The 24,198-nt window shown below is 38.7% G+C and overlaps 1 protein-coding gene across 1 annotated transcript in view; it reads right to left on the bottom strand.

Annotated features, from left to right (window-relative positions):
- The window catches only part of LOC104529185 (CTD small phosphatase-like protein), a 41,147-nt gene extending 17,433 nt beyond the window's left edge, over positions 1–23,714 (bottom strand). Inside the window, exons 1-6 of the mRNA XM_010173402.1 lie at positions 23,644–23,714; positions 22,720–22,757; positions 15,021–15,175; positions 7,560–7,592; positions 3,670–3,723; positions 101–202 (exon numbers count right to left, since the gene is read on the bottom strand). Of these exons, the coding sequence (XP_010171704.1) occupies positions 101–202; positions 3,670–3,723; positions 7,560–7,592; positions 15,021–15,175; positions 22,720–22,757; positions 23,644–23,714 (453 nt within the window). The remainder of the gene's footprint in view (positions 1–100; positions 203–3,669; positions 3,724–7,559; positions 7,593–15,020; positions 15,176–22,719; positions 22,758–23,643) is intronic.
- Between the last annotated feature and the right edge of the window lie 484 nt (positions 23,715–24,198).

The raw sequence follows: 24,198 nt of genomic DNA, 5'->3' as shown, positions 1-24,198 counted from the left end.
GGGAGAGCCTGTAAGACGAGTTAATGTGTTAAGAGGCTTTAAAGTTCCTATATTCACTAAGAGATTCAAGTTGCAAGAGACTGCTTTTGAATTTACTTACCTTAAATGAACTGTGCACTAAAGTTTCATCTAAATCAATGACCACGCACTTCTTCCCATAGTCTGATGCTGTCAGTTCTGGCAGGAGGTATTTAGCTGGTGGCTAAAAATAAAAAGAAAAGAGGGAGACAACAAGAAAAAAAAAAAGTAAAACCTCTATTGAAGGGGCACTCTTCTGCCAACATTACTATTCTAGCAGTTACTGAGAACTGAAACACATGACTCAAAGTTGAATGCTTTCCTGGGCTCATCGCAAGTACACGTATGGAAATTAATGGCTCATGCAATGCCCATACAGACTTTGCTTTTTTCTTTCTTTTTTTTTTTTTTTTTTTTTTTTAATGAGAGACTTGTTTAGAAAGATCTCCAAAGCATTGGAAATAAAAATGGTAAAACACCCACCACTAGCTAAAAAAAAAACCCCAACAGTAAAAAATGGGACATTTGATCATTTGATAAAGTATCTTTTCTAGTGACTCTCTTCCTGACATCTCAGTTTTGGATGTTGTTGTTATCACAAGTCAATGCCATTTGCAGCCATATCACACTGATGAACATTTACACAAATCGTTATTTCTGTTTGTCATGAAAGATGCTGAAGTGGAGAAATCAATCCTGAAGGAAGACAGCATTACTAATTTGATCCTTCAGGACATGTCTCCACTCTCATTTTTACCACTTGTCAGGGTGCTGACCATGAGTTTTAATGTGAATTACGTTCCTAATCAAGGTATTAATTATTAATCAAGGTTGCCCAAGGAAGTTGTAGATGCCCCCTCCCTGGAAGTGTTGAAGGCCAGGCTGGATGAGGCTTTGAGCAACCTGGGCTAGTGGAAGGTGTCCCTGCTGATGGCAGGGGGGTTGGAACTGGATGATCTTTAAGGTCCCTTCCAATCCAAACCATTCTATGATTCTATGATTAAAACTGCCCTCCTAAACCAGGATCTTGTACAGCACACTGCCCTGACTGAAAAATGGTACCAATTACATGAATTGGCAATTTTTCTGAAAGCAAAGCAGGCAGTCACATAGTCTTTTGATTGCTCACTCCCCACTTTAATATCCCAATTCACAATAGTTATGTTACTTTAGATTTTGGTACTGGAGTAACAAAAATGGGAGAGAGCGTTTCCACCTGGAGCTGAAACAACTGCTGCCACTCACAGAGATTTTGTTTTCTTTTTTTTTAATGAAAGAAAAGGACTAAGCTCTATAGATAGTATCAATAGGGAGAACTTCAAGATGGAGAGGAAATTAAATTAATTAAGAATTGGATACAGAACTCTAATTTCATCCCTTTGCTCTCTTTTTATCTAGTTCAGACAATGCTGCTCTGGGTAAGGATGTATCTACCATGTTTTTTGTTCTTTTCAACAGCCTTTTGTAGAGGTGGCTACAGAGAGCTGAGGCCACCCCTTTGCAGACAGAGGGTGACAAACAGATGAGTCAAACACGCTCTGAACACCCTACAGCAGCGAGTAGAGAGTCTTCATTAGCCACTGACTGATTTCAGATGTCCTCTTAAGTTGATAGATACCGGACAACGATGCCTTGTAAGTTCTTGTTTCAATGAAGTAACTAACAAATGAGATGCTGGGCTTAAATCAATTTGTCTTTAGCTAAAGTATAAGTTATTGGGGGATTTTAGGAGTGCTCACTAAAACTGATGTAGTTCCTCACCATTAACATCAACAACAGTGTTTTCAGCTACCAAAATGGAAGCTGCCTTGCTTACAAGCCACTTGTCTCAATGCATCTTCTCCCAGCACGTATCTAACAATGAACTTCCAGAAAAAAACAACTGCTGCTTAATTCCTGTGAAGTTTGCATCCATCACAGTAACCTAAACAGGCTGAAATTTATAGGACACTTTCTGGGTTATTGAGAATCCCATGAATACATTACTTCCACAACTGCTTGAGCTCTACCTCTGCTTGCTGGCAACTAGGACCAGATCTAAAGAACTTTGGTTTCTCACTCTTATTTTAAAATCTTTAAGGTATTTAGGCAGTCCACCTCAATTTTTCACAGTGAGAAGGATCCAGACCTTCAACCTAAATAGACTAAAAGCTTATTGAAAGAAAAAAAAAAAAATCAAACTAATTTAAAGACAATAATCTTCAGAACCCATTTTTTGATACTGATTTACAGTCTTTGAAGAAGAGAAAAGGTAGGGATAACCCAAGACACCTTAAGTGTATTTTTTATTTAAAAAAAAAATAAAAATAGTTCAGCTTCATTTTGGTACTCTTAAGACTGTTAGTATTTAGTTCAAATTTCTGACTAAGCTAATCTGCACAAGCAATTCAAAGTCAGCAATTTTGATCTGCTGTGTGAATTCTTTTTCAAACTGAAAATATCTATATATATGAAAAATATATGGAAATAGATATTCTTTCATAGAAAATATGCCTATGAAAAATATGAGCACTGTCATATCACGGATATCTTTGCTTTTTATCTGGAAACTAGTACTCCTGTCATCAAGAAAAGGATGGACATACATCAAGGACTACAAAATGAGAGAGCCTTCAACTCTGAGAACCCAAATTCCCCGACTGCATGGTGACAGACAGACTGTCCCCATCCTCCTCATCCACCTGCAGCTCAGCTTTCAGCTGGGAGAGGAGTAAGTTTACCTGCGCTGTCTACACAGAGATGCTGGTTACTCCTAGAGCTTCTCTCCCTTTTCAGTACTGCCTTAGGACATAACGTGTCACTATTGACCTAACTTTATCTAACAAGACCACACCTCAAGGTTTTTCCTGGGCAAAGTCTCCCAGTAAGGCACACCAGCCTCCCTACAAGCTCTGGCTTCTTGAATTCAGTCTGATCCTGTTCAAAGACACCTGATCAGCAGTCTACATATTTGAAGATTGGAACACATAAATTTTCCATTTCAAAACCTGTATCTCTGCTACCCTCAACTTTGAAAACACTTTTGCCACCTGATAATCTAACAGGGACAAGGAAACTATTCTGAAGCCAAAAGCACTATGAGTTGTGAGGCTGCTAAACATCTGGTGTAGGACTTTGGAGCAAGGATGACATTTTTGAGGCTTTAGGAACTTAAAGGATTTGTACATGGGGTATCAGTCCATTTGTTTTGCTGGTCAAGCTTTCTGACCTAAAGCAATTTCCACATGCCAAGAATAGCAAAGTTTTTAGGGAGAAACAAGCATTACTCAATATTGTGTTTTAATGTCCTCACTAATGGAGACATATCCAAGAAGAGTTTTAATTACCAGATTTCCATCATAGTTAAACAGTTATGGATCTTAGATTTTTTTTTTTTTTAAATAGTAGCTTTAAAGATATCTAAGATGATTAAGAGTATATTTAATTGTGGCCAACAGCAACTCTGTTTTCCTATGTAATACTCTCGAAAGACTGCAGACTTCCACAGAACTCAGCAGAAAAATACCGTGCAGTATCTCAGTACTGTAAGTCCTAGCTTGGTCTTCAATTCCAACAAGAAATAAATTGTATACAAGTTAAAGCTTTTAAACTAGTCACTGTTTGGGATTTATGCATTCCAGACAGGTCTCGTGGCTGATCAGCTTAACAGACCTTGTAGTGAAACGACTGCTGCACTGCTTCAGTCCCGTGGAAATAGTATATTCCCTAAGGAAAAAAAAAAAAAAGGGGGGGGTGGTGGCAAGAAACCAGGACTTTTGGTTGAAGCATAAAAAGCTGGTCAACACAAATCTTTCAGAAATTTACTATATAAAACAATCATAACCTTTCTTGCCTGTTGGCCCATTTTTCCCCACAAAGACAAGTATCAGAATTAGTAAGCCCTTCCTTTCTACAATGGAAATGTTGTCTAGCCTGAGTGCAGCACATTAATTTGCTGTTCTTGTTCCCTTCAATTCACACTTTTGGTTGCACTCTGCATAGCTAACAGCTTCTCCCAGCAGTTACGCATAGAAACGCTCTAATAGAGGATAAATTATTCCCACTTAAAAGACAGCTGCCAAAAGAGGCTAGCTCCTGTTATGAAACAGGTAGTTCACAACATTTCTTCTAGAAAAAAGTTGTAACAAGAAATTGGCTAAATGTAGGAGAGAACCAGTGAAAAAAACATTCTCCCAGTGCTCAGATTTAACTTCTGCAGGGATTCTGGGGAGTATTTTTGGTACGACTCCTTAATACCGGGATTTTAAATTAAACAAAAGAAATGGACACTCCATCTCATAAAAGAAGGTGCAGGAGTATGGCTTTGTATTTCCATCTACCTCTTCATTCAACAGAATGAAAACAAGTGCTGAAGTTTGGGTCTACTTTGATTTCTCTACCATACTCCTTTCCAAACAAAGCTGAGAAAAATCCTTTAAAGCACAGGCATCCTGAGCTAATATATTTTTAATATATTTTTACAACAGGTCTATCACAAAACTCCTCAGATTACTATTCTGCTCAACTGTCAGCTGGTATTGTTTTTTCTAGATTTGTGTGTATTTCAGCCCTAAAAATAAATCAGTATTAGGAAAAAATCAATTACACTGCTGTTTACTCTATACCTTATCTGGAAACAGTTTCAGAATACAAGATACAAACAGGATAAAGTTCATCTTTGTAAAAACACAGTCACACTATTTTTATTTTCTGAAGAATCTAACTTGAAGCTGCAATGTTTCTGGCTTAGTAGTTATCTCTATCAATAACCACGTGAAAATACATATTAATTCAAGTTTTTAAATTAAATGAAATGAATACAGGAAAAATCTAATTGAGCAGAAGACATACTTCACTGATATTGCACACATGTACACAAAGCAATGGGTTTTTAAACAGATGACCTCAGCAGACTGCCACATTTTCTACACACAGGAGAAAGCTCCAGATAATCTCAGATTTTAACTGGAGGCTTCAACTTGAAAGTTTAATGAGTAGAGAGCAGGAAGTGCTCTTTTCAGAGTCATTAAGGAATTCACTGAACACCTGAAGTGATTATATTTGCAGTGAGTCCCATAAAAAGTCAGTGTCCAACTTGACTGTCAGCAACCTCACTCTGGCTGTTTAGAAAATTTTTCTTGTGGTATGTACAATATGTACAGTTCTAACAGCCTGTTCCTTATCCACGACCCCATGAAGCACAGCATCAAAAATTTTGGGTTTAATAAATCTTAAACATACAGTTAAGAGTTGTTGCAGGGTGAATCTCTTGGGCTCCGGTGCTCAGGACAAACAGCCCTTGTAAGACTGGCAAAAAGGACTGCTTTAATTTTCAAATATAATGTTGGCTTTGCATCTTTGTTCCTACCACTTTCTCCATACACAGCTCACTTCTGTCTTTATTTAGACTATCACGTACTAATGCTCCCTGGTTTCTGTTTGACAGCCCGAAGCTCCCTGATACTCGGACAGTAAATGTCACCTAACTGCCTGTGGTTGGTGGTTGCTTGACACTTTCATGTCCTGCTAGAAGAATCAGATGGCACTGGAGAAGAGGAAGGAGTGTGTTTAAAGTCACCTGCTCATTGAGAACTTTAGGTCATGTCTGCAAAGATAAGTTAATTTTTTTGTCTAATTAGCTGGGAGTATAGGTCAGCAAAAATACAGCTGAACGAAGGGGAGAAGATTTATTAAACCCAAAGGGGAGAAGAGAGAGAGGGGAGAAGAGAGAGAGGGGAGAAGAGAGAGAGGGGAGAAGAGAGAGAGGGGAGAAGAGAGAGAGGGGAGAAGAGAGAGAGGGGAGAAGAGAGAGAGGGGAGAAGAGAGAGAGGGGAGAAGAGAGAGAGGGGAGAAGAGAGAGAGGGGAGAAGAGAGAGAGGGGAGAAGAGAGAGAGGGGAGAAGAGAGAGAGGGGAGAAGAGAGAGAGGGGAGAAGAGAGAGGGGAGAAGAGAAGGAAGAGAGAAAGAAACCACTTATTGAAGTGTTCATTTTCCTACCACTACCCAAGTGTAACAGAGCACTGCTTTAATATCACAAAGATGGTCTTCTAGCAAAGTATCTAATTTAATACTTGTATCTGACAAAAGTGTCCTCATTTCTCGGTTCAAAATCTGGTTCTGTTTGAATTCCTGTTTCATTCATACCTACACTCACTTTTAGGCAAAATTTTTTTCCACAGCCAGAACATGTTTTGCATTCAAATAACTACTCATAGAGCAACTGTAGCTTCTGTTTGAATTCCTGTTTCATTCATACCTATGCTCACTTTTAGGCAAAATTTTTTTCCACAGTCAGAACATGTTTTGCATTCAAATAACTACTCGTAGAGCAACTGTAGTTACCTAACAGGTATGTAAAAGGAAAAGTAATTTAGAAATCAGTATTTTCATACATCCAAAGTTCTCTATTCCCAGACTTGCATATATACAAATTACATGCATGTCCATGTGTGTGTATACTTACAGACACACATGCCTGCAAACATATGCATGAGCCATATTAGAAGTAATTTCATATTATAAATAATAGGTAAGCAATAAAGAGTAATTTCTAACAGTTCTTAAATCTAAGAAAAAGTGGTGGAGCAAAGTGAACCAGATAGCTCCAGTGATGTCCTGACACTACTGCACTGCAGCATGGACAGGGCTCTTACAGGAGTTCTTGTAATGTTGGGCTATGTGAGAAGGAAGGAAAAAATAAAAATAAAGGAATCTTGAGGAATATTTAGGTCTTCAGGGGCTATCAAACATCTCAAGGAAGAGGATTGTGTCAGTAACTCCACACATCAGCACTGACACTTCCTGGAAAACGATGCAAGTATTACAAACAGCAAAGGAGCTCAAAAAAAAAATTCCAGCTTTGAAGTCTTCATCCACATAAAAGACAAGTAGAAAGAGAGCAGCTTTTTGACCAAAAAAGGTTAAATCTAAATAAATTAAAAGCTTCAGTTTGAAGAATTTTTTTTTTCCCCTTCTTTTTATTTAGTTTTGAAAAATAATTCAGACGCCAAATGGCATTCCAAGTTTAATCCAGGGAAGACAAGCAGAAATATTAAGGCCCATAAAACAGCAGCTGATACTGGGAGCATCATCTCAAACAAGTGCAATAATGCAGCTATGGTCAGTGTACTCATTTTCCTGAAGAGGCTTGTTTCAAACAAATTATGCAGTTTCTAACTTTTCTTTTTGAACTGGAATATAGGGAAAAACTAGAGGAAAAGGTTTTTGTAACTGTGTGTCACATAGTGATCCTAAGTCACCTTTTGCTGCTATTCAAATAAATAACTTCAACTTTCAGACTGCTTCACACATTTTCAAAATAATGAAAACTCAGTAATTTAACTAAGATGCAAGGTGAAAACCATACAAAACCCAAACTCTTCTTTTAGCCCCTGTAGAATATGTGCAGTTCAATTTATCTCTGAGTATACAACATTGCAGACAGAACATAAAACCCTTTTGTTAACATGCAACACAAACCAGACCTGTTAGACTGCAACATAAGATGAATCAAAAGCAAAAGTTATGAAAATTATTAAAAGAAAAAGGGATAAAAATACATACACTTGGTATAGGCATGACCTGCATCTGGTCACCCTGGGGAAAAAGAAAAAAAATCACTGTAAGGGTAATGACTTTTAAGGGTAGAACAAAGGTCTGAAGCAGTAAATGTAGTACTCAAACATTTTAAACCAAAAGTTCAAAGTATTCAAGCAACCAGGGTAAAAATAATTAAAAAAAAAAAAAAACAAAAAACAGGATCTTGCATTTTAGTCGCTGAAATGGTCAGTTAGTGTATTGGCATTTATGATTTTTAGGAGACTGGACTGATAAAACCCATGCTGTGATTAATAAGAAATGATAATAAGAAAGTACCTGTATTTACTGTAACTTTTTCAGCTTTAAGATCTATGAATTTGTATATTTGTCTATTTTCACTACAGCAACAAGAGGCTCAGCCAGACCTTGGTAGCAGGGCAGAAGCCCACTCCTTGAAGTTGACTTCACGCAAAACAACTGCCTCAAAAAACCCCAACATTTTCACTTAGGAAACAGCAAAATGTCTAAGAAGGACACTACGATGATAAACTAATCCAAGGAATCCCACTTTCTTCACCCAGAAAGAGGCAACAGTATCAATGCTCTGCCTATGGTCTCACTTTTATATTGTGCTTGGGAGAAGGCAAGAAAGTCTTCGCCAATTTGACCTTTTCTTCTCATTCTGGGACCCAACATATGGAGACAAAGACACATTTACAGCTTCCAAATGGAGAAGGCTGGTCACAAGGTCACCAACTCGATATGCAAGACATTTTGGGAAGTAGGAACTGTATTTTCTAATCTGTCAAAAACAAGTATTTGTTTTCTGGTGGGCACTGCACTTAAAAAAAAAAAGGAAGCTGACCTTTCTAGCACAGATGTTGCTTAGGTAGATGATTTTATCCTTTAATTACTTAGACAATACAGGTTGTGACTACCAGCAGATTGACTATGTCTTGAAAGAACTGTTTTCAACATTAGAACATCCACTTCCAGCTGAAAAAGTCTTGTGCTCACTTGTTTTGGAGTCTAACACAGTGTTGACACGTCACTGACAAACAAGAGTAATTCAGTAATATTTTCAAAGTCCTCTTTTTATTGCTACAAAGGCAGAAATTTTTACCCAAGTTTGACTAAAATCCAGAGAAGCTGATGAAGCAAGCTAGAGAGCAGCAACTACCATCAACTATCAAGAAGATTGCTTTAGTAGAAGGTATCTGATTTTTACAAAAACAAACACAAAAACTGGTAAGAAGCCAAATTTTCCTCAAGATCATGGTAAAAAAAAAAAAAAAAGAGAAAAAAAAAAAATTCAGCATGTTCATGTCCTGTTAGTCAAACATCATCTGAAGTTTGTGGGCCATTTGAGAAAGGAGTGAATCTGAGTAGGTGCCAGCTGGATTAGCTGGCCTGTGCTCAAATTGTTATCAAGGATACGGCTACGCAGGCAGAGAACAGATTGTGAACTCGTGTTTTGTTATGTTTTTGAAAGCTTTTATTGCATTCACTGGTAAAGAGAATAAAATACAACTGCAGCTCCTCTTCTGTCAACAGATTAAAACAGTATATGAGAGGTAGAGGCAAATCCACAGTTGCAGTACAAGATTATTTTATCCGTGGACACAAATAGAGCTGTGTATTCACATCAGGTTTTCTCCACAGACTTCAAGAGGCCCTCGCCACGGTGTAACTTGCTTTCTATTTTGGCAATCTCTTGAAGCAAGAGTTGCACTACATGGTATTTTTTACCAGTAATATAGATTACTGGGAATCCAGAATCTAAATTGATAAAGGACTTGCATTCCTGTTCACTTTGTTTTTCTTGCAGAATTTCTTAAATCAAAAGAACAAGAAAAACAAGTGAATTTCCTAAGAGGAACCCTAAAAGTACCTATGCAAAAATGGTAATGATGACAACTGGAAAAAAAACCCAAGCAGAAAGATAAATGCAAGAGTCTGCTGGTAAAGTGTTAGCGTCCATGAACAGGCAAATGCTTTTTAAAAACAAGCCTGCTATGGGAAACTTTTCAAAGTGTCCTGCCTCATTTCCTGATGCCTTGGAACAGGAAGGGAAGTAGGTCATAACGCTATCGTTTGAAATAAATGACAGATGACTGCATTTGTTGAAGTCTTTCCACAAGCTCCTGATGCTGGTAACAGGACATGCCAAAATGTCCTAGAATGCCCAAATTCCCCCATTGTATCCCTAGGACAACCCAGGAACTGATTTGTCCAGCCACTGAAATCAGTTTTTTTTCATGGCACAATATATACAGATTAAATGATAAATCCTACTCTTCCCTCAGCTACATAACTTCAGTTCCAGAGCCACATTTTCAGTGCTGTGTCCGTTCATTAATGCTGTCTGTCCACAGCCGTGTACTGGATCAATGAGCATCGAGCAGCAGACCACACTATTTTGCCTTTTTTTGAGAACAGTCTGTGTTCAAAGTTAAGGAGCTGTTTCATTTTAGGTTGCCCAAGGAAGTTGTAGATGCCCCCTCCCTGGAAGTGTTCAAGGCCAGGTTGGATGAGGCTTTGAGCAACCTGGTCTAGTGGAAGGTGTCCCTGCTGATGGCAGGGGGATTGGAACTAGATGATCTTTAAGGTCCCTTCCAATCCTAACCATTCTATGATTCTATGATTTTAAAGAATAATCCCTCTAAAGAAGCAGCTCACCAAAAGAACAGATTTATCTTATTTGTTTCTTTAACACAAAGCTTATACTAGACCATGATAGGTTCTTTAAAAACAATAATATAGTTACTGTTTGACTTTTTCATTGACTTGGACTATCTAAAGCTTTGTTTTTTTTAAATACAGAACATTTTTGGGGAGGCAAAGAAGGTCAGAATGAGGAGGCAGAGACAGAGGAACCAAACATAACGATGCAAAGGGGGAGGGTTTGTTTTCCAAATAGATCTGCCACACTGCATGCTGATGGTGACCAACAGAAACCAAACACTAGGTATTGTCTTGCTCTGATCAACAAAGGTTAAGCAGAAGGAAGAATACAATTATTTACACTCATCTAACATTCCTCCACACCAAACCAGTGCGACTGGTTTCCACGTCTTTTTGGAAAGCATGCTGCTAATAGTCTCCCCATCAAAGGGCCCATGCTCATGTTGTGCCTCTAGGTCTCTTGCATGAAGGAGACACTACTTTAGACCTCAAGAATGTGCTCCCTACTGTGGTGAACTATATTCACATGGGATAGAGAAGATCCCTTCCCCTGCACTTTCACTTGTGTTATAAATAGGGATCCCTGAAGCAGACAAGAGTGTTGGAGACATGACACTAAGTCGTCAGAACAGCTTTCCAGCATCACGTTGGAGATGACAGCACTGTGTAGCAAAAAGCAGTGGGGGAAAAGGAGCCCTAAGTTTTGTAGTGGTTAGGATAGGTGAAGCGGAAATTCAAGGACCTGACCTTTCTGGCTTCATTCCTGTTACAGGGAAAGTAGTGAGAGCAGCTGCTTGCACCAGAATAAACCTTCTTCTAGTTCTGTTTTCCTCCCTGTTGAGTGCAGATCAAGACCTTCTCCTCTAATCGAACAAGTACAAAAAAAAAAAGCCTTTCCTCATTCATGCTTCATCTTGTTGAACACGAGCCATCTGCCCGATTTGTATCTAACTGTGAAACACAAGCAGAGATGACTCGAGTGGAAATGGGTTGTAAGTGAAATGGCAAATTGCCAATAGACTTGTCAGAGCTCCCTCACCCACCACGACTGAAGGCAAAAGGAAGAGAGAGCTGGTTTGCATCTAGCTTTCTCACCTTTCTCTATCTAGATAGCTCCTTGAAGCCTGCAGGTGAAATCTGCATTTGCAAACACCTCAAAACTCAGGTAATAAACTTACCCAGAAAAAAACCCCAAAAAACCTTAACACCCAGAAACATGCTCAGAACATACACAAATTGAGACAAGTTGCTAACTGAAGAAAAGAAATTGAGATTTGAATTTATTCAGTAGAAAACAAAAAACACACTGCCCTCTATCAACACTCTGGCCTCTAAAAAAAAAAAAGTGAAAAACAAAACCAACAAACTGGCTGGAAGGTCTTGGTGAGCTGCCTGCTGCTGAGGAGGCAGGAAAAAATTAGCAAGGATTTCACAAGGCTGAACACTGTGTGCTCCCAATGACACATCTGGCTCGGTATCCAAGCTGCAGACAGGCTGATATACCCACTGTAATAGATATATCACAATCTGAGAACACAACTTTGTGCTGCACTAAAAAGCTGTCGTGTTTTAAGAAAAACAAATATACAATAGTTTCAGTAAATACAAGTTATTATCGAAAAATGTTGTATTGAAACTTTAAGAGACAGAATGAACCATTTGTTACCGGTATTAGAGTCACACTTGGACAAGCAGCTGCTCTGTGAGTAGAAGGTTTAAAAACAAACTCAATACGTTAAAGAAGCTTTTGGGCTTTTTTTTTTCCCCTTAACAGAGTAGAAATCTGCACTGAAAAACCCTGTTTCTTCAAAACCAGGCACAGTTTGGTGTTTCTTCCAATTCTATGAAGAAGTGACACGACACTTGACTTACCAAGAGTAATCAAATCACATCACTTGGTAAAATACCAAATGAAGTATTGATTTAATTTTTTTTCTAATACAGCAAAATAATAATAAAAATTAAATTGCACAATGCAATTACTCTGAACAAAATTTCAGAACTGTTTTCAATTATGTCATAAAATACTCTTCCCTGTTTTCCCTCCTTTACTGCAGGTTAGCATTTAAAGGATCGAGACTCCTAATTAGAAGGAAGTTAGCTTCTCACATCAACTCCAATAACACACCAGAAGCAACACAGAACAAACACTGAATTGCTGTGAAATCAGCAGAAGCTTTCTCCATTCCCTTCCCTCCTGTGAAGTCTTTATCACCAGTTTTTGTGTAACAACTCTAATCAACAGTAAAGACAGAAGGAAAGTACATCCAAGCCATTTTATACTGGTTTCTAATGGTAACTATTTAACATTATTGTGCAATATTCTTTTTCCACTTTTGAAGGGAAGGGTCACAAGACATGAACAGACTGGGCCATGGTCAGAGGTCACCTGTGATGTGATAAATAATTAATACAACATACAATGTTGTGTAAGTGTTAGTTACACAGATGTGTAAGTGACCATTGGAACAGCAGCTCAAAACAGAATTTAAACTATTCTGAGCCTGGCAGGCAGATTAATGCAGTAAGAGTTTTAATTACACAGCAGAGGAGTTTAAGCAGTGTGTTGTCAGGCGTTCTTTTCTTTTCTAAAACAGGTAATTTTGTCATTGCTAAACATTTAACTGAGGCCCACTGTCACATGTACTTTCCCCCAACTTACTTATCACTCCTGAATCTAGACAAGATGCTTGGTGTAACTCAGTCAAACCCAGCTAGTCTGCACAGTTCTAAAACACAGCTCTCCTGGTAAAAAGCACCAGTCTGATAGCATAACAGTATTTAAATATACCCAAGTCTTCAATGCTGTTTGTCTTTAAAAGGATTTCCTACTTACACTAACCATATTAGCAACTCAACATAAAAACAGCATATAAAAAACACCTACCAAGCTAACTACTCTTCCATATTGCATTTAAAACAGAAATGTCACAGATTTATCTGCACTTACTTAAGGGCTACCCCAAAAACCTATCAATACTTTATTTCTTCTGTGAAGATCTGTACCTACCTGAGTGCCTTTCATACTATTTGAAGAAAATGCATTATTTAATCATTCTTTTTAACATATTCCTTGAATTGTTTTTACTCTTTTAAGCTGTAGTCTGGTAATTCTATGAATTCTGTGATTTGCGTCTTGTGCTTGTCTACAAGCACTGCACAGCCTCAAAACTGCTCACTAAGGTAGCACAGGGTGAGGATGGAAACTTGTGTGAACATACATGCAATCACTTGCTCAAGGCATAAGATATATTTAGAAAGGAATTAAGTGTTTTATAAAATGCAACCTGAAAACTACTGACTCCAGACCACTTTAACTCACATTTTCTACAGAAAAAAACAAATTCATTTCTTTATGTTTTTCTTTCTAGTGAACTCTCCTTTTCTCTGAGCTGTAATTTTGCTAGTAGCCTCACTTCTGCCTCTTTTCCATTCCCTAGCATAGTGGAAAGTGAAATTTTACTACTTTCCCATTCCTTTTCTTTCTGAAGTCAACGTGCGCATACACACTACACACTACTCAGCTTTCCCTTCAGCACAGCCAGGCTAGATTTCCCTCATTTCACTCAAAATGTACCTTGGCTAGCAAAAGAAGTCTAAAAATACACATACAATTCCTCCTCTTGGCAGAGGAATTTTCAGTGCACTTCACCGCTGTGTGAGCAGTTTCAGCATGAACTGTTGCAATTCAGCCTTCACCCCTTCCCGCCGTGTGTTCTTGGTCTTAAAGTGACTTTAATTTGTTTTCCTTTCTTCTCTCCTACCACAGTTCCTCTGCTCTTTGTCTTGAGCTTTTCAGAATTCAAACATAACCAGCAAAATTCAAAACAAAATAGAACGGGAGTGGATAAGGTAGGTAAGAAATCAGCTGCATCAAATATGAGATATTAGTGTGAAGAGCAGAAGGTTGAAAAGACAGAGATGTCTCAACTTCTGCTATTATTCCCCATCACCTATACTTGCAATCCTTTAAAGTCCAGGAAAAATGGGACTGGAATGGTGTTGCAGTTAAGATTATAGTGCTAGTGGAGTTTTGAGAGTGTTGAAAAACACCATGGTATGGAAAAGACGGTATTCCTGTTTGCTATATAACTGAAATTTTGCAGTAACATAATGCAAATCCTCTCAGTGTTCCCAGATTTAAAAAGAATATACAAAAATGGTTTTATGAATTTATGTATATGGCAAAGCAATATAACTACTAGAATTCAGTGAAAGTAACACGCTGCTCTTACATATGATGCTTCGAAGTGCTAAAAGTTTTAACAATTAATTTGATTTATTAGGTAAAGAAACTTTAATAACCTGGAAAAACGGCCAAAAGCTGATACTTCTGGACTCAGCATGCATTAAATATAGGTGAACTGGTTAGAAAAAAGGTCCAAATAATTATGGTTCTCCCCCATTTTGAACTGTTTTCATGTAATTGAAAACCTTTTCAACTGACATTCAAAGCAGTCCCACTATACACCAGTGGACACATTTTGACCTTCCTGCAGCTGGGAAAGAGAAACAAAGCTAGAGACAACTCAGTATCTAAAGTATTATGAGAATTCCACATTTTTTAAATGCCTTGCTCAGGTTTTAAATGTATAGTACCAATATCCTTCATGGAAAAGTTAGTTTTAAACTACAGTTGATTAGATACTATTAGCAATTCACTGTCAAAATAGGAATTTTTTCTGTAACTCGTAACAAATTCCCTACGAGGGAAATCTATTGAATCAAACCTTCAGAAATGCAGTTAAATCTTGGTTACAAAAGACCTACACAACAGGAAAAATAAGGTAAAAGCCTGACCTTCTGAAGTCCTCCATTCTCCTCCACCAAAGGAGGAAGAGCACTGGTGCTATTGGTAGATGGTGGTTCGACATTGTAGTCACGAAAGCAGCAGAATAAGGTGCTAAAGATACTTCGACTCCTCTGCTTCTTCAAGCTGATATTACATTGGGACACTAGGAAGAAAAAAAAAACAACAACAAACCAAGAATTAAATTATTGTAGCACAGATCTAGTTTTCCAGACACACAATGACTGAATTTAAGATGCAAGGTTAAGTCATTCTCAAATCTTAAGATAACCTCATAGAGATTTTCCATCATATTGAGATGCTCTTCTTTCAGTTTCAACACATTTTTTGTTTCTCAAACTCACATGAGGACGTTAGTCTGTTACTAACCAGCCTGGATCTCTGCACAATCAAAGGTCGTGTCACACTATGACATTATTCTGAGAGTTTTCCTTGAAATATCCAAAGTAGATACTGTAAATAACATGAAATATTTGCTGCTAAAATGTGTCTGGATTGATCTAAAATCGAGGAGATTAAATCAATGCCTGAGAGTTTTCCTTGAAATATCCAAAGTAGACACTGTAAATAACATTAAATATTTGCTGTTAAAATATGTTTCTGGACTGATTTAAAATCGAGGAGATAAAATAAATGTCTACTGATGCCTGGGCATATTTTCTATACAAATACATGACCATGTGTGGAACAAAAACTCCCGCAAGGGTCAGAAAAACCTCTGAGTTGTTTCTGAGTTTCCTCTGTTGCTGTTTGACAGAGCTGCTGGAGGACAAAAGACACAACACAGAGGCAGTGCTGTGAGCTGCAACACTGGTTGCAGGAACAGCTCTGGAGAGGGTGTTATTAAATGAAAAGAAAGGCCGGGATTTCTGTTTGACCTGCTTACTGGTCTAAAAGGATTAAAAAAAACCAACCCAAAACCAAAAAACAAACCAAGAAAAGTCAAAACAACTCAAAAAACCTCAGGTAAAAATTACATACAGCTCAATGAAAGAAGTGTAGCATTTTTAAAGATCAAAAACTCTCCAGAAAAGCAACAGTTTGCAGAAAAGAAATGCATATAAGACATCGAGTTATTTCCCTAAGATTCAACCTCCTGACAGTTAGCTCTTGAACACACATAAAAAGTGGAGTAAATAAAAAAAAGTGGAGTAAATAAAAAAAGTGGAGTAAATAAAAAAAAGTGGAGTAAAGAAAAAAAAAGTGGAGTAAAGAAAAAAAAAGTGGAGTAAAGAAAAAAAAAGTTGGAAAAAAGTTTTTAAATATTCTAAGCACTACTTGATTTGATAATTGAGTATTTTAATGATCTATTGTTAGCTGGAAATGTTTGTTTCCTGCCGACAGATTTTCACTCTCCCAGGGCAGGGACAGGCAGGTGACACCCTTGTCATCTCCTGCCTCCTGCGCAGCCCTTTTTCTGTGATGTTTGTCTATAGCACACAGGGTACGGATTGCTACCCATACACAACTCATTAACATCACACGGTAACACAATGAGACACACCACGTGTAAATAACTGCTTCACCACGAATATTCCCCTGAACACTGTGTGTAATTGGTATTTTGTTTTCAGCCTCTACTTAAAAATATGACAGCCAGAGGAGGCCACCAGGATGATCCAAGGGCTGGAGCACCTCTCCTATGAAGACAGGCTGAGAGAGTTGGGGCTGTTCAGCCTGGAGAAGATCTTACAGTAGCCTTCCAGTACCTGAAGGGGCTACAAGAAAGCTGGGGAAGGACTTTTCATAAGGGCAGTTAATGACAAAACAAGGGGAAATGGGTTTAAGCTGAAAGAGGGGAGGTTTAGATTAGATATTAGGAAGAAGTTCTTCACTGTGAGGATGGTCAGACACTGGAACAGGTTGCCCAGAGAAGCTGTGGCTGCTCCTCCCTGGAAGTGTTGAAGGCCAGGCTGGATGAGGCTTTGAGCAACCTGGTCTAGTGGAAGGTGTCCCTGCTGATGGCAGGGGGATTGGAACGGGATGATCTTTAAGGTCCTTTCCAACCCAAACCATTCTGTGATTCTGTGATTAATATATAAAGGAAATTTCAGTAGAAGAGTTTTGTATGAAAGGGAACAAGCCTCCCTGGACGAATTCAGGGATACCATCACGCTCTGATGTCAGGAGGTGTGCAGGTACACACATGTGCTTTGAGGAGAGCTTCATGGTGCAGATTTCGAGTGAACTTTCAAGCACTCTCTGAAAGCATAATCAAAATCTTCTGATTTTGTAGAGTCAGCACAAGCTAGACATCAATATTTTCTCCTCCCAAAGCACCTGCAAAGTCCAACAGTAACATTCTGGTCTCCACATAGTATGCATTTCCATATTTATAAAATATTTTCCCACCTTAAGTTTGTGAACAATGCTCAGGTTTTGTTATTAATTGCTACTAAGAAGAAAGTGTCCCGGTATCAAAAACTAAATGGGTTTTATAAACTTGCACCATTTAAAAAGTGCTCCGATAACAGCATAAAGCCTGAATTATGCACAGATTTGGGTGTGCCTGTGTGTTTCAGGAAGTGTTTCAATACTTTAAAGACATTCCTAAACTGAAACTAATCTAATCACTGCTTTTCAATACTCCAGTTGAACAGAAAACACACACAGAACCCCAGCCATTGGTGTTACATGTTACAGTAAAAGGCTCATTCTCAAAATGCCACATTCTTTTTGCAACATATTTGCAGAAACATGTGTGTAGAAATCCCCAAAGGATGGCTGTGCAGCTAGGAAGGACTTTTTCCAAACAGCACTCAAGAAAACTTGTATCACAGGCACAAGCACGTTTGATGCAGCATCACCCAGGCAAAGGAGAACTCATTTCTGACCTTCAACACTGAAACACATTGTAATTCCAATGGGAAGCACAATGTTGTGTGTCCTTTCTCTACAGCTTGTGTCACAAAAACCTTCCTCATAATTTGTATTTTGTTTTCAGCCTCTACTTAAAAATATGACAGCCAGAGGAGGCCACCAGGATGATCCAAGGGCTGGAGCACCTCTCCTATGAAGACAGGCTGAGAGAGTTGGGGCTGTTCAGCCTGGAGAAGATCTTACAGTAGCCTTCCAGTACCTGAAGGGGCTACAAGAAAGCTGGGGAAGGACTTTTCATAAGGGCAGTTAATGACAAAACAAGGGGAAATGGGTTTAAGCTGAAAGAGGGGAGGTTTAGATTAGATATTAGGAAGAAGTTCTTCACTGTGAGGGTGGTCAGACACTGGAACAGGTTGCCCAGAGAAGCTGTGGATGCTCCTCCCTGGAAGTGTTCAAGGCCAGGTTGGATGAGGCTTTGAGCAACCTGGTCTAGTGGAAGGTGTCCCTGCTGATGGCAGGGGGTTGGAACTGGATGAGCTTTAAGGTCCCTTCCAACCTAAACCATTCTATGACTCTATGATTCTCTGAAATAATAAAATTTGAATGCCTAAAGTAGAAATGCTCTTACACAGCATTTAGCATAAGTTTTTGTTTTTTCCTGGATTTTGTAAGGTACAAGAATATAACATTAAACTTCATTCTGCAAACAATTTTTATGCATAAAATAGTCCTCCCAAAGCCAAGACTGCATCTTATAACAAAGTCCAGTTTATATTTTAGGCTGGGATTGAAGTAGGTTCTTTAACCCCGGATCCAGTCCTATTAAGTTAATAAAAAGTGAAAGTGTTAAGCAAGAAGAGCTAATTACCAAATGTTTGCATGAGAAATGTTGCAGAGCACTGCTGAGCTCAGCCTTTGGGAGGTTACTGAATACAAAGAGCACTCAAGGTCAGAATTTAACTAAACCACATCATGTTCATCCCCAAACCTCCTAACACTAAAGATCAGACCATGGATGGTCTGGACACGCAAAGAACCATAGTAACATTACAGGATGAAGTTCCAAATTTTGAAGAGCATTTACCACTAATTGAAGTATGTCCTGGTTTTTCCTAGGATACAGTTAATTTTCTTCTTACTAGCTCCAAAGATATCTGGTTTTCTTAATAATATGTTATAGAGGTTCTACTGTGAATTAATAAATGATAATTCTGGATGCAGTAGGGAACGGAAGTTCTCAAGTGGCTTTGTGTGCCATGCAGTATTAACACACACAAGTATTGCGTATGTAGAAAGGATTTGCACTGTATCTCATGTTAAGCAGCTATGACAGTGTTGTGCATCACAGAAAATACCTTCTCCTTCCTTAATTCCACTGGACCAAATGCAGTATGTCTGCTGCTTGCTAGATTTCCCTTTCTTGAAGCATTGACAGTACATACAGGTTACAACTACAATGAAGTTGTAAAGAAGCATTAATATTGAATCACTAAGATAAATTTAGGTCTTCTGGATGCAGCAAATTTTAAAGAGGAAATAAAAACTGCAGAGGACAAAACCTGGTGTTCCTTAAAAACCTATAGGTAAGATCAGGCAGTAATGATACCAGAGTGGTAAACTGAATTATCTGAACTCCACAGTTGAGCAGCACCCATGATATGGAATTCAGAGAACTCTTTCTTTTTTTCCCCCTCCATCTTTTGGGATTTACAACCTTGATTTCTGGAACTGATTTCTAATGGCATCCACAGAAGTACTGTACTCATTATCCCTATCACCACTGAATGCGGAAGACAACTTTAAGTGACCTTTTACAATCTTAAACACTGCATACCAAACACTTCAACACTGCCTGCCAAAAAAAGCCCAGGCAAAATAACTTCACAGTATGAGAGGATGTTATCTGTGAAAGCAGAGAAGAGTGGAACCAGTAGATACCTGCAGAGAAGTTGAAGAAAGGTACAACACAAGACTGGAGCGATGCTTTCCCTTAACACCATCTCAGGTGCATTCTAACTGCAGTTTAAGGACTTCCTGACCTAAAGACATCAACTGTGTATGTGACAGTCCTCAACTAATTCCTCTTTCCTGACTTTGTCCCATTACGTTTCAAACTTACCCCAACCTTCAGTGTCAAAAGTATCCTGGGACAAGAAGGTCCACAGCTCAGCCAACAGCTTAGCTGTTTCATAACTCTGACCCTCCTTCTTTCTTATATCTTTGCACCTTCTCTAACTGACATTTTTGAGCAGGAGGAGGAGGACTAGAACCACACACAATATCCAGGATGAAATGCAAGAGCACTGTGAATTTATACACCCACACAATGTTTTGTTCTCTTCCTTTTCTAATAATTCCTAATATCTTATTTGCGTTTTACAACAAGTGAGCATTGGGCTAATGTGATTTTTCAAAAGATCTTATCATAACACCAAGATCTGTTTATTAGTAGGTGTTTCAGGCATCACTGCAAAAACAGAACTGACTTAACTCTTCCCATGCAGAAAATTTCATGTGTATCTATGCTTAATTTCATCTGTTATTTTAGAGGCCAGCCATTCAAAATCCTGTTGCCTTCTTACAACTCTTCACAGTTAAGTTTTAAATCTCTCTAGATGTACATATATGTACACACATTCATATACATGCACAAACAAATACACACCCCTTTCCCTTATAGTTTCTGTTGGTTTATTTCCTTATTCCCTTTTCCATATAGCTTCAGACCACACCAAGAGCAGACTGCACAGATCCCTGTGTAACTTCTTCCCCAGGGATCTATGGAGGTTTGCAAGTCTTCAGCCAAGCACTTTGTTAAATTACCTGTATTTCTAAAAGATTATCTGCAGACAGGGTCAGAAACAGGAACGTGGCTCTCCCTGACAGAAGGAAAGTCCCTCTGGTCCAGATTTCCCCCAGTTTGAAAGTGTAAAGTCTCACCTCTAATTTCCAGATGCTCTCCTGTACTATTTCTAATGACAAACCTCATTGCTCGTAACCTGTGTGCTACCTACTGCTTGTGGGTCAAATTAATTCTTGAATTGCCTTGTTGCAAGTTTCTGGAAGTCAAAGATGGTCCACAGAACTGTGCTTATCAAGGTCTTCTGGCAAGTCCTAACGAACCCACAGCATTACTAAGCCTGGGGAGGGGTTCAAGGAAAGATAAAAGTTTTAAAATAAATTACTGCAATCACAAGCTTAAATGGAAGATATGCAACCACACTGGTGGTTATACAAAGAGAAAAAAGGAAGAAAAAAATAAACAACAACCAACAAACCCCAAGTATTACAGATAAATGTTATCACAGAAATTAATACAAGAGCATGCTAATAGAAATAATCTACAGCATCTTCTCAAACCTCCTTTCACTCAAACCATCCTTTGGAGGCAGAAGTGTTGCGCTGCTCTTCTTCCACCAAGAGAGTTCCAACAGCAGCAAAAGTCACACAGTAAAAAAACCCCAACTTTTCCCTCATGCTCTGTATTCTAAAAAAGTTTAGTTCAGGGCTTCTCCCATCAAATTTTGCTGCAGTTGTGCAAAATTACAAAATCACATTGTGGCACAGTCATCACATAAGAAACCCCTTCTTGCTCCAGGAAGCCACCATGGGACGACTGGAGGGCTCCTAATCCAGCCTACACCTCTGCAGTGCGTGAGTGAGCTAATTACTGCTGAATTTTTCCTAATTAAATTAATGCAATAGCCAGTCCTGTCGAATAATATAAACTTGGTAATGAAAAGACTTTCCATGCGCTTACAGAAGAACTTGGTAATTGCAATAAAATGAACATCTGTGTATCGTGAGCTCTCCGCTAACAACTTTGTTTAGAATACAAAATGGAAAGATTCAAGTCAGAATAAAGTGGTATTAAACAAAGCCTTTCTTCAAAAGGAAGCAGTTTTGAAATTTCTACATGATTAGAGATGCATAATTTCTCAATCTTCCTCAAAGGCTGCGTTTGATCTTCTTAGAAAAATAAAATTTTATCTCCTACATGACTTAAGATAGAGACAGCTACGTAGCAGAAAACCAGCAACTTGCTTATACAGCTCCTAGTTTTGTGATGTATTGACCAGGATAGAAAAGATTTTACAATACTTGATGCCAAATCTGCACGTGATGCCCACATAACTTTGGTTTGAAATGCCATCTGCAGTTTATCACTGAAAAGCTTCATCTGCCACATGAGCTTTGCAGAGAATACAGCAATAACACCACTGTCACCTACCTGAAACAACCACCCACAACTGGTTTAACCTTCAAACATGTACAACCCAAGCAAATTGATATATCCCAGAATTATCTTCAACTCAGAATCTCCCCCCACCCCGCCCCCAAACATAATTAAACAAAGTAAGGTTTTAGTTTTTCCCACTGAAATCATTTATTTGAAGGGAGGGATCCCAGTCTAGTTTAATGAAAGAAAAATCTTCTCCAAAATGTTTACCCCTTCACACCAAACCCTTTCCCATACACCACGTCAGTAGTCTGCTCTGGATGGAGCTGGTCACACGGTGAGGGGGCCAAGAAATAACAGCTTGAACACAAGACAGGTGGAGACATGGGGGAAAAAAAACAACCAAGTAACTTATTTTTACTTTTGAGATCATTTCTTTATCTCACTTTAATCTATTTAAAGTAAGTCATTGCACTTGGATCTGAAAAACTATCAATATTGTTTATGAACTTTTAGGAATTTTAGGAAAAACTGAACATTACTCATTAACCTATTCCATGATGTTTTGGAAAACAAGCTCAGAAGTTGCACCTGTAGGCTAAGATCAAATGGTCACACAAGATCATCTTGTCTCATTCAAAGAGAAGTTATCTAGTGGGTATTAGAACACTACACTTTGCTTTCCATACCTGCAAAAGTCCTATAAAAATACACTTTTAGGTAGTACCTAGGAGAAAAGGAGAAAAATCACCAGGATGAATGTTAATTCAAGACAGTTAAAACTATATGAAGAAAAAAAGACCTCTACGTAACCAAACAAAGCTTTGGAAACATTTTTGTTCTGGCAGCTTAAAGCAAAAAGCTTCTTTTGCCCTACATAAATTATTTATTACCGTCCTCAAATCTGGGTGGATTAAATACCCGCTGTTGTTGTTGGGATGCTCATTTTCTAAGGATCAAAAGTAGTGAAATTCTGAAGTCGCTTTTTTACTACAGACTGAGAACTCAGCACTGCTCTCTCTGTACAAGGCTGTGATGCATCGTGAGATATAGACAGTAAATGTCACAACCAGCAACTGCACACAGAAGCTTCTTAACTGACAAGGAAGGGTAAAAAAAAAAAAACCCAAAAAACCATAGAATCACACAGAATCACACAGAATCAGAGGATTGCAGGGGTTGGAAGGGACCTCACGAGATCATCTAGTCCAACCCTCCTGCCAAAGCAGGTTACCAGGTTACACAGGAAAGTGTCCAGGTGGGTTTGAACATCTCCAGAGATGGAGATTCCACAACCTCTCTGGGCAGAATGTCCCAGTGCTCTGTCACCCTCACAGTAAACAAGTTTTTCCTCAGGTTTGTCTGAAACTTTCAAAACAGCATCTAAACCCCATGGATCCCAAGGCAAATTCCAAAACCATAAGCAGTCGGTACACTTGGGTCTGGACACCGAGGTCTGGTTGGACATACACGTATATGATGCTGTAACGTTCAGATTATATATGTCAGCTTCTCGTATAAGCCGTGATTTAAACACCTGTGCTTGCAGTATTGCAGCATTCAAAAAACAAGGAGGGTTGCTCCTAGGAAATGCTACGTTAAAGGACATGTACCTGCCAAAGCCCAACTCTTCGTGTTTATTCAGCTCAAAGACTGAAGGCAGATCCACTGCTTCAAGGGGCATCCTCGTTTCATAATGAAGCTGAAAAGTTAAAAACTATTTTAACAACCTAATTAACCCTCTGGACCATGTTCTGAGTGAGATACCTTCAAGCTCAAATTAAACAGCGCAGATTTTGGCCAGATCCTTTCCTACTCCAGTGCTTGACAAGCTCACAGGGCTACACTGAGACCATTTCCAATTTCGAGAAGCAGCACATGTAGATCTGTATCTCCAAAGGACTCAAAAGTAGGTCCCCTTGTGATCCAGGAAGGAGCTAATTAACACTTAGCACTTTCATTTTTGTGCCTGTATCACCTGCCACTGGAACAGCCAGAAACAGAAGATGGATGAGAATCTGAGAGAGAAGTTAGAGGAGATGTCTACCTCCAGTGACACTCCAGTAACTCCTCCAGCAAGACGAGCCAGGGAGCTGCTGTACCTTTCTACATAAACATCTGGACAGTGCTTAAACAGGAGCTGAGAGTGCCCATCCAGCCTTGCCTGG

This window comes from Antrostomus carolinensis, unplaced genomic scaffold (assembly GCF_000700745.2).
Source record: "Antrostomus carolinensis isolate BGI_N321 unplaced genomic scaffold, ASM70074v2 scaffold5048, whole genome shotgun sequence".
NCBI lineage: Eukaryota > Metazoa > Chordata > Aves > Caprimulgiformes > Caprimulgidae > Antrostomus > Antrostomus carolinensis.
Note: the sequence above shows the minus strand (reverse complement) of the source record. Positions and strands in the feature narration are given on the sequence as shown.